General features: G+C 40.4%; 1 protein-coding gene across 15 annotated transcripts in view; it reads left to right on the top strand.

Moving 5' to 3' along the window:
- PTPRK (protein tyrosine phosphatase receptor type K) overlaps nt 1-15,103 on the top strand; it is a 333,584-nt gene that overhangs the window by 66,474 nt on the left and 252,007 nt on the right. For all 15 annotated transcript variants that reach the window (XM_080999488.1, XM_080999496.1, XM_080999492.1 and 12 more), the window contains exon 2: nt 13,620-13,742. In XM_080999488.1, the coding sequence (XP_080855614.1) occupies nt 13,620-13,742 (123 nt within the window). The remainder of the gene's footprint in view (nt 1-13,619; nt 13,743-15,103) is intronic.

Raw genomic sequence — 15,103 nt, 5'->3', positions numbered from 1 at the left:
TATATTAAAAGCAGTGCGCTTGGTTTTGTACAATATGCCCACAGATTCTTTGGGGCTCTACAGAGGCAGTACTGATAAGCGTAATGGGCAACACCGAGATTGTACAAAAGGATTTGAGCTTGGAAATTTGGCATAAGAAGGCTTTCGATTTATCATCCTTCCTACGACTTGCCCTCCTAGGATGCACAAACTTCTTGTAGGCATTCCCCATTGCCTCGTGAGTCGGGAGGGGAGTCAAATATTTAAATACACCCCAATGATGAAAATAGTGATGCTTGCGATACCACATTTCATCTGAATTCTTGTAGAGCTGCTTCTAATTTGTGTGGAGCAGCACAGAGCTTGATGAACTAATGACCATCTGATCTGGTGTTAGGTAGCTTGGTTATGCTTGGTTACCATTCCCTGCAAATAAATTTCTACCAAGTATTGCAGCTTGTCTTCCATAGGTTACCTGCCAGCTATTTTTGTGTGTGCCAGATTTAGCAAGTATTATTACTGAATGCTTAGTGCTGAAATTCTTACTTGTATAGTGTTTGAAAACTATTTTGAGGCTTAATAACTGCTAGCACACCAGCCACTACATGGAAGCCTTTGGCTTCTTCTCCTTGCTTTCTGGGCCATTGGGAAGATATAGCAGTTTCATATAATATAAAAAGAAATACCTACATGTGTTGAACAATACAGGGTTTAACTCTTCAGTGTTAAGAATGCTGAAATGTTCATTCAACACCCATACAAAGTTGCAAAAAGAGTAAGGACTCAGCTATACAGCTACAAAGAAAACATTTTAAGTATGTTTGAAGTGCAATATACAATGTGACACTAGATGGCAATGGCGAGCCTTATGGAAAATTCAATGTATTTTTAAAAACGCTTTTAACAAAGCATTTTCCAAACAGTTTTTATAGGTTTCACTTAACTGCATATTTGTTATTCAATGGCTATCTAGTGCAAATAGGGTATTATAGGTTTAAATCCATTGGTGATTGAAGTTAGCATTCTTATGTTGTGCTGTATTTCCAATGTGTTATGTGCCAGTTATGAAATATTGATTTTTATATGGTCTTAAGCGGCTTTTATTGTTTGGAGGTTACTGCTGTTTATGAAGGCTTTCCCCCTTAATATATTTCTATATATTGTTGTCTATGCTTTCTCATGGTGCTGTTCAGTCTAGTAAAGCTTGAAAAGTAACTTGTGTTGGAGATTCATGATTTGAGGCAATCTAATATGTCTACTTTTCCTTGTTGCCTGAAAAAGAGCTCTGTGCTCAAAATGGAGTAGAATCAATATTTCTTCTTCTCATCTATCTTCTGAATTTTACCGGGTTTGTTTCTGTTTTGCGGTGCTGTCCTGTTGGCATGTACAGTTTAGTACAGCTAAGTAGCTTAGTGTTGCATGATCCATGTTTGGAGGCAATCTGCAGTCTGTAGGGAAGTATTTCTTGGCTATACGTAGTGACAAGTGGTATAAGCTCCAGGCCACTCTCTGACCACTGTAATAATTTACCTTTCTTCCTTAGATGAACGAAAACTGAAAAGTCTCATGTTTCCTTCCTTTCCCCACGGATTTTCCTTCACTAGTTTAGGTGAACCAAATTGCTTGCCAACAACTCCCTTCTAATATTTCCTGCAAAATAAGATTCCTTCAAGGGCCTATGTGATCTCTAGGTTCTCCTGGAGTAATTTTTCTTTCTTTCTTTCTTTCGCCAGTTATTTTTATTGATGTTCCAAATTTCAATCCAGTCATCACAGATTATTATAAATTAATACCAAATTAATGCAGTTTTAATTAAATGACTTCCCACTCACCATTGTTGATGCAACCTTAGCTTCTAATATTACTGTGTATTTTACCTTATCTCCAGTTACAACTCATTACCCAAAATTATCCCTTAATTGTCAGCTGTATTCTTAGCAGTTTCCATTTGTGTTGAAACATTATTTAAAGCATTTACATACTTTTGTAAAACTTCAAGTGAGAATATAATACTTATTTTCCTTTTGTTCTGTGTATGACAGTTCTTTTTTATATATATAAATTTTTATTGGAAATTTTATTTACAACATAACATAACCCCCCACCCCCCAATACAGAAATCCACCCTTATTAAACGTGAACATAACATACAATAAGCATAACATACAACAATACAAACAACCAAATAAAAGACTTCCTTTATCCTGTATCTGGCCTCCTTATTTACTTCTTATAAGCTGATCCAAATTCCCACAGTCTTCTCAGGGGAAGTTCTCAAACACCTTCCAATAAACAAAAGGCTCACCCCCTCTTTTGTTCTTTAAACCAGGGGTTGGCAACCGAAGGCCCATGGGCCAGTAGCGACCCATGAGGCTTGTCTAACTGGCCCATGCCACCCCATCCCCGCTGCCCACTCTTACGGCGCAGTGCGGTGCGGCACGGGGACCAGCTTCCGGGTTGATGGTGTGTGTGCACGCACACAGGTGCTCCTCCAACCTGGAAGAGCGCACGCGCACACACACTCCGGCCCATCCTCCGACAGACAGAGCCTCAACCGGCCCATCCTCGGATAAGGTTGCTGACCTCTGCTTTAAACATTCCATACACAGATTCAGATTCCCACTTGTAGTCATTAATCATTATTTAAATAATCATTATTTCAGGAGGCGGTCTCCAAATAACCCAAGAGACTTCAAAATATAACAAAAAAGCCACCCTCTCCATTGTCCACTTCCCAACACGTTTGGAATCCTTTCTGATCTCAAACCTCAGTCCTTTGCAGCTGTTTAGCCCACAGTTCTGATGTTAAGCACCTTATCCAGTGAGCGCCCTTGCTTAATGCCAGTTGAGCCCGAAAATTACAAGGCTGATCCCCCATTTGCATCATGGTGGGGGACTTAGCACCCAGTGCCTCTCCCCCCCCCCCCGCAATCTGCTGAGGAGGGGAGCATTGAGGCATCAGCAGGCCCCCTAGTCGTCCTGTACTGCTGGAAGGTTTCAGAGAGCGATTTTCGCCCCATTTGCTCTCCTCTCCACCACTTTTGCCTCTCTCCAATGTAGAGAGAGCCTCCTCCATCACATGGACCAGAAACCGGAAGTCTCTCCTGGAATAATTTTTCTCTATGTGTTTTGATCTTTTTTTCCAGGCCTTTAGGGACAAGCTATTCTGGTGCACTGGTTGAAGGGAGGGAGAAATGGGGTGTCTTCCAGATACTTTGGACTAGAATTCCCATCAGCACCAGCAAGCATAGCCACTGTTGTGCTGACTGGGGCTGATGAGAGTTGTAGTCCAACATTTGGGGGATACTAGGTTGGGGAAGGCTGGTCAAGACCATCTGGCAAGATTACCTGAGAAAGGCATTCCTTTCTGACAGGCAAGGTCCAGAAGATGGTGCTGATGTAATCCTCTTTCATCCTATGTGACAAATACTAATTCCTCAGCTCTCTGTTTTAACGTAACGTGTACATGAAACTTACTGGGAACAGTAATTCAGCAAAATGGGATTCAGTGCCATTATAAAGATATTCTGTTATCTCTTCTTCTCCTTGGATCCCAGAGAGTCAGTGGAATCCATGAGTGAGTTGGGATCACTAGTGGTCACAACAATGAGGACCAATAAACTAATGCTCAATCTGATAAGGCTGAATTTGATAGTAGTAAGTAGATCTCTAGACTGAGAAGAAGGTAGATAGCCTACTCTGGATGGGGTTGCACTTTTTCTGAAGGAGCAGGGTCACAGAGCAGAAATACATTCATCATTTGGTTTTACGGATGCCTGCCATGAGCAGGCGCTTTGCCTGCTGCACCAACTATGTGCTGAAAAAGTCCCCCTGTTCAGTGGCTTGGTACTAAAGATTGCCGGTATTTAAAAAGGGGGTGAATGCATGTGTGCCTAAGTGTATGGGACACATTGCATCACAGCAAGTATATTTTCAGGAAAAAGAATGGTTTGATCATTTTTGAATAAGCAAAGTGAACTATTTCTCAAAGGCAGTGTAACTTGAGCGATCATGACTGACCTCCCATGTCTGAAATGCAACATGATTTGCTGCTACAATTTTTAATATTAATTTGAAATAACTTACGAGTCAAACTAGCTTTTGATGAGAAAAGGAGGCTAAATATTGGCCCCAGAGCAATCAATTTCCTGTAAAACAGTCATATTCTCTTCTAAGCATTTTGAAATAGAAACAAATAGGCATTGATTAAATAGGATTTGTAAGTTATGTGGTAAAACTAAGACCATCTTGCCTATTTGTGTTATGCAGAATATTGCTCCCTTTCATCCTCAGTCCAGTATTCATGAGGATGTGAGTCTCAAATGACAGGTAAGCTGCAGAAGATTCAAGTTCATTTCTGTTCTGTCATTGCTAATTAGGTTGCAGCAGAGCTTTTCTACAGTAAGATGTTTTGCCAAACCTGTCTAAAGCACTTTCTGCAACCCTTTGACACCACACTGGTATCTCCCGAGATCACTGAAGGTGTTACTGAATGTGAAATTGGCTTAGAAGTGATTATCATTATTTACTCCATAGAATATCTGATGTCATTTTTGCATTCAGTCAACTAGAGAATTACTTGAAAGGGGAAAGATTCAGGTTGCACTTGATGCATTAATCCAGACGCTTGGTAATAGATAATGGTAGCTTTATGTTTGCTGCAGTTTCCGGCCACCTGGCATGTCGCTTTCCCCTGTCGCTTGGGAATGTTCCATGCATTGTGGAAATAGTGGGTGCATGCCTATCCCACATGTACCCTCATTGTTTGCAAAATATTGCAAGACTTTTGAAGGCTCATTTTGGGGTGGCTGAGCAATTCCATTATAACTGTTATTTGAGTATTGCTCTGTATACAACCCGAGCCCTTGCAATTTGTCCTTCAAATGTCTAATAGTATTCTCATTAAAAATGATAATAAGGCTCATTTGGCACCTGTCTCTGAAAATTGTATCTGACAAATGTAAACAACCACTGCTTTGTGCCACCCTTTCCCTTTCCCTTCCCCTTCCTATACAGTGGTACCTTGGTTCTTGAACGTAATCCATTCTGGGAGTCTGACTCCCAAAACCGTTCAAAAACCAAGGCACAGCCTCCGATTGGCTGCAGGAGCTTCCTGCACTCAAGTGGAAACCGTGTCGCACATTTGGCTTCCAAAAACGTTCGCAAACTGGAACACTTACTTCCAGATTTATGGCATTCAGGAGCCAATTTGTTCGACAACTAAGCCATTTGAGAACCAAGTTACCACTGTGCCTGAAAACTATGTAGCACTCATGTACAACCTATCCAGATCCCCTTCCAGTTAACCTGTCCTTTGCATGGAGTGGCTACTGGTGCAATCTGCACAAAGGATTATACAATTTTAAAGTGCAGAATTTGCTCTGGATTGTACTTGCTTTCTCAGGTGTTCCTTTCAGCACTACTTCTTTGTAGTAAAGAACAAAATGGAATTTCCCATTTGGGTGATTACCTCTATTTCCATGTTGCCTCCATCACTACTGTACATATTGCTGTTCAGTGGCAACTCTCAGTTCCAGATCTCTCTGTAGTCTTCCTGGGTTTGTTTTATCAGGTAAAGTGTGGGATGAGCCATTCCCATCCTGTTTACATTACCCTTTTCCCTTCTTCCCACCCACAAGTTTTGTGCTATAATGAGTGGGGCCGTGTCCCACTCTTGAGCTCCCTTGATCTCTGTGTGTTCAGATTATAGGTTTTTCCACGAGACCAGGAGCCCTGATCTTGTGGAGCCTCTGACCTCTGACTTGCACTGAATGTGCAGAGGAGATGACAGCGCGACTTGATCCTTTGCAAACTGATATGCTGGCAGGAAGCTCTTCCGTCATGAGAGAAGGTTTTGCCCTTAGATGGTAGAGCAGATGGGGAAACGCAGCATCTCATGCTTTTGGAAGCTCAAGCTAGAAAGGAAGTAGAGATCAGATTTCAAGGAGTCCAAAGAGAGGTGTAATTTTCTGTAGCGTTCTGTTTGCTGTTGTTTCAGACGACTGTATAGGTCTCTGGTTTTTTCCTGAATTTGGCTGGTATGTATTCCTACTTGTTGAATCAGGTTCTTTCCTATTTCCAGCCTACATGATGATGATGATGATGAAGAAGAAGAAGAAGAAGTAGTACCTGAAGTACAGTGATCTGAGAGGTTGAAAGCTAATTGATATATTGTGAGATAGCATGGGGTGAACAATATGCAGCCTTTTCATATTTCCAGTTGCTTTCTGTCAGTTGCTCCCCTCAGATTAGTCTCGATTAGTACACTTCAGAATGAGTTTAATTTGCATCAGTTTTAGTAACATTCAGTGTTTCCTAAATATCAGGGTTATTTTTAACCTCAGCTATGGATGAGGAAATGACTTTGGCTTGAAAGGAAATATGCACCAGATATACCATGTCATATCTAATTTGTAGTGTTAATTCCTGATTAGCTGGCATTCTGCCTGGATTTTGAAATGAGTCTTGGCAGTTTCTTATTTATTTGGTATGTCATTAAGGGATGATAATGCTCTTTGGAAATATTAGTGAAGTATTCAGATCAGAGGTGAGTTGATTTGTTTTTACATTGCTTTTTATATTAGTGGTTATAAACACTTATCCCATGTTTGAAAGAATGGGTGCATGTGCTAGCCTTGCCCTGCCATTGTGCAGAATGGCCACACCCACCCACCCACCAGGCGTGCCCCCTTGCCCCTACGATTGAGGGACCGTGGGACGTCAGCATGTCAAGTGCACACACCCCGTGGCGTGATGACGTCACTTGCGCATGCCACAGAGCATGCTGACATGTTGTGCTGATGCCCTGCAGTGTGTGTGTGACATGTGTGTGAGAGAGAGGGGCTGTCCCTTCATTGAGATTTGGGGGTTGGAGCTCAGCCCCCACTGCCCCACATAGATTGCACCCCTGCCACCTACAGTGTGTTCATTTGCTGTATTGAAGGAGCTATAGTTGCTCACATGGAGGAGCATTATGTGCATAGAGACTCTTCACATGGCAGCCAAATGTACAGACAAAGGGGGGGTACTGTCTACAGTCATAAAATGAACATTATGATGGAGCTTTGCCCATGTTGATGAATAAAAACTGTGCGCTTTAACCACAGGGAAGAATGGTTTCTTATTATCCTCTTAACCTACCACCCTTGGGAATATATGTGCACAAGTGACATTTAAAACATATAATAGACTATGCTGATTCATTGTTCTTAATGATACTTTCATATACTTAATGATTCCATAATTTGTATTGAAATTTATTTGGAGGGGGAACTAGACTTTGCTGACTGTGTAGTATGAGATACATGCCACATATTCTTAATTTTGCAATAAACTATCATGTCATTATGTTTTCTGAACATAATGCAGCCACAACAGAACAGTATAGCTACCCCAAAAGCGGTGAGTCCCACACAACAGAGTAAAAGGCTGCATCTTCAGCATACAGTGGAAGCTGTACAGTGAAGATGTTAAACATACCCCCATGGGCAGGGAATTCCACAGTTTAGGGGCTGCTACTGAGAAAGCCTAGGCCACCATCCCCTACACTTCTGAGGGTGGAGGAAGTAAGAAGTGAGCCCAGTGCGCTCGCGTGATCTACAAATACTTTCATTTCATCCTCAATGGCTTTTGACAGAGCACCACAGAGCGTTTGGCCTCTTGAATATATTCTGTTTTGAAGTCAAGGAGTTAAGTTTTATGTGGCAATTTTGAATGTTCTTGTGAAGTAGTCGTATTCATCCATGAATTGCCTTTCACTCAAGGCAGCATACAATAAAAACAGGGTGTCCGTCTCAGTCTGAATCAATACATTTACAAGATGGGTCAAAACACCCAAATACAAATTTACTCTGAGTTTAGTTTGTAACCAATTGAATTAAGAACCGAATTAAAAACCCAGTGTGCATTCCATTGCTGTGCACAGTGGAAATTTACTGTTACTGGCTTGGCTGGTTTTTTGCAAGCAGTAAATGGCAAACTCTGAAGTTGCTTGTGCACTGTCGCCACTAGTTAGCACTAATCAGGATTTAGATTCCTAAAATTAATAGGGGCTTTGAAGGACAGCAATTAGGAACATTAATCTTCCAAACGAGTCCATGTGAGATCCATTGGTACTTTTACATTTATATACTTGAGGGCACTTAAGCCATTAAAAAGGGTAATGGCTGCCCTTAAGGCATGTGTGTTAAAGCAGTATGTCAATTTGGTATTGTGACAGCAGACAATGATAACATTGCTTAAAGGAATACCACTCTTCATTTTATCAGTTTAACTTTCTATAGCAATGGAAGGTTTTGCTGCAGAATGGTTCTAGCACTATTATAATCTTAAAGCAGGCAAGATTTGAACATTAAGTTTTGCCATGACAGATGCTGATTAAAAAGGTCCCTCAGTGAGAATAGTCTTGTAACTTTTCAGAGGCTTTAATGTTGTTTCCTGGTACGTTTTCTCTCCTCCCCCCTTTCCATTCTGTAATCTGCCATCCTTGACAGTTGCTCTGACATAGCAATCAGCTGAGTAGAAAACAGTGCTCTTTGTTTTTGTTTGACAGTCTAAAGTGATACATAAATGCCTAATATATAAAAGACTTCACTCGGGTGGAAATAGAACTGATTTTAGATGCTTTAGAAAATCAGTCCAGTGTTGTCAGAGATATTAAAGTTCTGTTTGCTACCAAACAACATCCAGTTGTTTTGAATTTCTCCATTATTTCCTAAGGAGTGAATTCCCCCCCCCCACTGTTGCCCCCCCCCCCAAAGTTGATTGATCTTGATGATAAATGCATGTCAGTATCTGCCACTCCTTCTGTTAAATATGGAGTGACATCTTAGCTGACTGAGCTAGTAGGAGTGTTTCAGATTCTAACTCATTTCCAAGTTGCCATCCACCCTCAGCTTGAACCTCTTCAGGTTTTGCTTCAGGTGAGCATGTTCAGAAACACCATGGTTGTGGTAATACTTCATCCTTAAGGGGAAGCTTTTAACCTAGTGAGCGTATGAACTTAGGCTTTGGTTCAACACACTTTTCTGAACTTGTACCAAGTGTGTGGTTTAATATAAGCCCTGAACAAAGGTTATGCCATAACAATAAATCATGTAATGTTGTATGAAGACAAAGAGCAGTATTCAACTAAAGCCACCTCATCAGCACCCCACTCTCCTCTCCCTGTGCAGCCAGCACCCTACCCAGATCTGCTCCAGGGGATTGTGGGAACTCCTAGAACTCAGTGGGGGGGCTCAGTGGAGAGGAGGGGGGAGAAAGTTATATTATATAACCAGAAATCATTGCACCGATGGAGCATCCATGTAGTGCTATGTTGGGTACAGGCCAAAATAGCAGGTTTGGAAATAGGTTATACAGATGGTTGACTATGAAGTTCATTGGACTTGTTTTGTAAACTGCAGTGCTACTGTCAGTTCCACTTGTGACCTGTCCCTTCACTTTCCATGAAAATACGGCCAACTTATTAAAGCAGGTCTGTTATGAACCTTGTGTCATGTAATATGCAGAATATTACTGCCATTGGGTATTACATGATCATATTTCAGTGACTCAGTTGATGTATAGAATAAATTATTTCAGGATAGGCATCAAACTCTGATACAGAATTTGTTTCCCACAATATTATTGCTTAAAGTGAACATACAAAGCTGACATGCTGAGAAAGATCACTGGTCCATCCAGCTCAATATTACCGCCTCTGACTCGTTCTGACGATAAGGTGATTCCCATCACCTCCTGTTTGATCTTTTTCTACTGAAGATACCAAGGTTTGACCTTGGCATAGGCTCTACTACAAAGCAATGGCCCTTCTCCAGTGACGTTGGCAATTCAGTTTGGTTGAAAAGGTTATTTATTGCATAATATGTGATTTAATTTGACCACATTTTAAGTATTAGTACACTTGAAATCTCCTGACCTGCACCTCTTGACTTAATAAGCTTTAATTGCCCATTTAATTGTTTAATTATGCTGTTTTAGTGAGCTTAAATTTATTTACAGATAGGTAGCCGTGTTGGTCTGCCATAGTCAAAATAAAAAAAATCCTTCCAGTAGCACCTTTAAGACCAACTAAGTTAGTTCTTGGTATGAGCTTTCGTGTGCAAGCACACTTCTTCAGATACACTGAAACAGAAGTTGCCAGATCCTTCTATATAGACCTATGCACATGAAAGCTCATACCAAGAACTAACTTAGTTGGTCTTAAAGGTGCTACTGGAATGATTTTTTTTACTTAAATTTATTGTACATTTTAATTCTGGATGTTTGTAATGTTTTGATGAAATTGTTTTATTGTGTGTTTTAATAATGTTTGGACATATTTTTATAACTGGTTTAGAACCGCAAACCACTCTGAAGCCATTTTGGCTATTAAGCAGTTTATAAATCAATAATAATAATAATAATAATAATAATAATAATAATAATATATTGTTTTCAGTAATTAATTGATAGCCACTGCATAAAGATGCCTACTAGAAGTCTATAATATGGTCATAGTCTAGGTTTGGTTGTTGCAAACAATTAGTTTCTTGTGGAAGTTCCATAATGTAGGGTTGGCATACAAAGAGCTCAAAAATGGCAAAACTAAAACAACAACAACTTTGCACACCCCCCCCCAAAAAAAAACAGCTCAACAACTTTTCTGTTCAGGTTTTCACTGTATGAAATATGGCAACCCTACATAATGCTAATGAATAAATCTACATATGAAGAGTAGGCAAGCCTCTTATTGAACCTAGTAGAAACAAAACTGCATGATACAATTCTGTATTTTTCCCTTAAAAAAATTATAGATTGCTACCCAGCAATGCTTCCAGCGTGGTGTTATGCTAGCAGTGCATGCATTTATAAGGTTTTTGAACTTTTGTGGTATTAATAGACCTTTTGATCAGTGTTATCGTTTTTGTGCAGACAGTGGTGGCATTCCTTTTGTATCCTTTATTAATATAGTGCACAGTAATGGAAAATGTGCATGGTTTAAACCTTAAAGAGTGTGTGCCTATAAACCTGGATATATAAAGCAGCTGAGATTACTCATAGTTGAACTCTCAGTTGGTGCCGATGTAATTTGGTGTAACATTATGGTTTCCTACTGGGATAGCTTTTAGCTGCATTTTAGCACGTTTGTATCAGTATTGCTACATAAGAAGGTTGGCAGTTTGTAGCCTCTAAAATAGTAGCCAGTTAATACATGGTGTTGTGAAATGCATGGCTTCTCACCTGTTAAAAGTTCTTTTAAGGGCACGTAGACACACATGTTTTGGGATGAAAATGGGAAATGCACCAAATAACAGTGGCTTTGTCAGGATATAGTGACAAATTTGAACCTGTCAAACTGATCATTGTAATAAAGGTATTGAAAATCAGGAGTAGGATCATTGGAAGCTGCCTTGTTTTGAGTCAGACCAATGGTCCCATCTAGCTCATATTGTTTATGTGGGAATTAGACGGTAGTTTCCATTTGCAGACTATGCAAAAGACAGCCCTGGGTTGTTTGTTGCTTTTGTTCTCTTTTCCCTCCTATAAAAACCATGCAGGACACTTTCAACTTTTTAAAATGTTACCAAAACAAAAACAACCCAGAGCTCTGCAGACAACATTTTGGACAGCTTCACCTCTTGCAAAGGCAATGGACCTAGAGCAGGGATGTCCAATTCCCAAGAGACTGTGATCTACTCCCAGTATAAAAAAAACTGGCAGTCATCTACCCATTGTCATTGGAGGGAGAAGGAGCATTTGTGGGGTGGGTGGATTGCCCAGAGTTGTTGAGCTCTTTTGGGGGAGGATTGCACAGAGTTTTTTAAGCTTTTTCCCAGTAACCTTTTGTACACGATAAGGATCCTGCGATCTACCAGAATCAGCCATGGATCTACAGATAGATCACGATCTAGAGAAACCTAGAGATATACAGGAAGAAAAGTATAAAGCACAGAAACAAAGAGAAATTGTTCAAGCCTTTGTGGGGAGTCTGATTCAACTGTGGCCTCAATGTCACTGTCATTGTGCTTTTTCTCAGAAAGGGAGGGAACCTCCAAAATCACCCAATTTGCCTCGTTATTTGGCTCCTGCATGGAGCTGAGACACATTCCTTACACTATATTATACTGTTTATCCATCAGACTCAGTATTGTCTCAAGCTGTCTATGACTTTCCAAGGAATCAAACAAAGGTCCTTCCCATCACCTGTTGCCTGATCATTTTTAATTTAAGATGCTACAGATCTAAGTAGGCACCTTTTACATGCAAAGCATGTTCTCTTCTATTGAGCTGCAGCCTCTCCCCATTTTTAATCTTCCTCCTCCTGAGGGAGAGAATATCTGTTGCCTTTCCTTAAGACTAAAATGAAGGTTTATTACCTTTGACTTTGAAAAAAGGTCTTCGTGCTCATCTTTGCTTAGTTATTTTTCATAAAAAAGCACAACTTCTTATTCCACACACTTTTCTTGGTAATGTCTCCATTCTGTAATTAAGATTGCTTACTTCTCACTTGATATCAAATACAACATAGCAAGTTTTGCTTGTAGAAGAGGCAGGACGCCACCTGTTCTTTCATATAACTTCCCTCCTTGCAGTATACATGTTTCTGGAGCAAGCACTATACTGCACTGTGTTTCAGGAATGGGGAATGTTTGCCCATCATGTTGGTGTGAGGTTGATGTTGCAGTCCAACAACATATGGCTACCATCTCTGCTTCTCCATCCCTGCTGTAGTACTTCTAGCAGAACTTTAATTCGCCCTTCCATGCGTTCTGGGTTCTTCAGCTTCTCTTGAAGCAAAACATCTGAAACTACAGTGAATTGCAAAAATAAAACCATTCCTCCCCTTCAAAGCCAGTTCTTTCCCCTCTTCCCACAATGGGCTGAATTTCGAATTTCCTTGGCATTCATTTTACCTTAAGAGCAGCAACTGTATAAAGACACAGTCCTCAGATCTAGGCCCTTGTTGACTGGTGTTTAGGTTTGCATCGTATCTCTCTATCTTCCTCCCTTTTGTTGATAGATCAATAGTAAGTCAATAACATTAAATTAAAACTCTGGCAATGCAAGTATTAGTGCATTTTGTTCTCTTTCACTGTGGATTTTGCTAAATGTCAAGTTTAATTCAGTGTTTGTAGTACCTTACTTTGCAGTCTCTCCTCAGTTCTTACTCAATTTGTCCCATCCATCTTTCACCGTTTCACATGCTCCTTTAAATAAATATTTATTTTCTTACATTTATATCCCACTTTCCTTCCATCATGGAGTTCAATACAGTATATATGTGGTTCCCAGGCAGTCATTCATTCATGCATTGACCACAACTAGATTTGCTTTGCTTTAGCAAGGTGGTGGCCTCATGTGCCTTCAGACCATACCCTTTGAGCACAGTACTAAACCACGTGGAGTTGAGTTGCTTGGCTTGTGATTTCTGACCCATTGAGGGGATTTCTTTGAACCTGACAAATTGTAAGCAAATTATGATGAGGGACAATGTTATTCAAATTTTCTTTTAAAAACTGCACTCCTGGTATGGAAACTCAGGAACTTTTTTCATTGACTTTTCCCCTTTAGAAAACACTTTGGATAAGATTATATGCATGTACTCTTAGATCTTATATTTAAGACATAACATATTTTCCACCTTTCCTTTCTTTTAGGGGGTTGCACCTTTAATGATGGTCCAGGGCCCTGCGATTACCATCAAGACCCATATGATGACTTCGACTGGGTTCATGTTAGTGCTCAAGAGCCTCACTACTTGCCACCTGAGATGCCTCCAGGTAAGAGTTGCTACAGTGATGGTGATGGTGAAAGCTAAATACATTGATTCTGTGGAATATGGCTAGGATTAGAGCACCCATTAATGCCCATCAAACAGAAAGATCTTTGATCCAGTCAACATTCTTTAAGTGGGACATGGGAGGTTGGTGGCGGGGGGGCTTGCTGTTGTTTTGCTGATCTCACTCAGCCTCCACACCACTTTCTACACTGTTCTGAAGGTGGAATTGACAAGATGTCAATTCTTGTTGTACGAGGGAGAGAGAGAGAGAGAGATGTTATTTTGTTTGCTGGGTCAAAGAGCCTTCTGTCAGTGAGAAGGACACCAGTGGAGTGTGGAACCAGAGTGTTCTTTTCTAAGAGCTGTTATCCTTTGAGCAGGTTGGGGGAATGGATGAGGTTGTGGTAAGATTCAGCTGTGTAAAAGAAACACTAATAAAATTGACTGTGAAGGCTTCCAGGTATGTCTTAACTATAAACTTACCTTGCTTTAGATAATCATAAAACTGAGTGCAACTCGTAATAAGATAACAGTAGCCTACTTCACAGGGAAGTTGGATAGATAGCTAAATTCCAAAACAGAATGACTCACACATGCCAACATAAGAGTTACATGTGCCCTCCCTATCTCTCAAATTTAATTTTGATGTTCAGGTGTGTAAGTGTTAATGCATATGTAATCGAAATATGAATGCAGATTTCAAAAAAATAGCAAGGAGAGACAAGAAGGCCTTCTTAAACGAGCAATGCAAAGAAATAGACGAAAACAACAGAATGGGAAGAACCAGAGATCTGTTCAAGAAAATTGGAGATATGAAAGGGACATTTCGTACAAAGATTACCATAATAAAGGACAAAAGTGGTAAGGACCTAACAGAAGCAGAAGACATCAAGAAGAGGTGGCAAGAATACACAGAGGAATTATACCAGAAAGATATGGATGGCTCGTACACCCCAGGTAGTGTGGTTGCTGACCTTGAGCCAGACATCCTGGAGAGTGAAGTCAAATGGGCCTTAGAAAGCACTGCAAATAACAAGGCCAGTGGAAGTGATGGTATTCCAGCCGAACTACATAAAATTTTAAAAGATGATGCTGTTAAGGTGCTACACTCAATATGCCAACAAGTTTGGGAAACTCAGCAGTGGCCAGAGGATTGGAGAAGATCAGTCTACATCCCAATCCCAAAGAAGGGCAGTGCCAAAGAATGCTCCAACTACCACACAATTGCACTCATTTCACACGCTAGCAAGGTTATGCTTAAAATTCTACAAGGAAGGCTCAAGCAGTATGTAGACTGAGAACTCCCAGAAGTGCAAGCTGGATTTAGAAGAGGCAGAGGAACCAGAGACCAAATTGCAAACA

This window comes from Podarcis pityusensis (assembly GCF_964106645.2).
Source record: "Podarcis pityusensis genome assembly, chromosome: 3".
NCBI classification, from domain to species: Eukaryota; Metazoa; Chordata; class Lepidosauria; order Squamata; family Lacertidae; genus Podarcis; species Podarcis pityusensis.
Note: the sequence above shows the minus strand (reverse complement) of the source record. Positions and strands in the feature narration are given on the sequence as shown.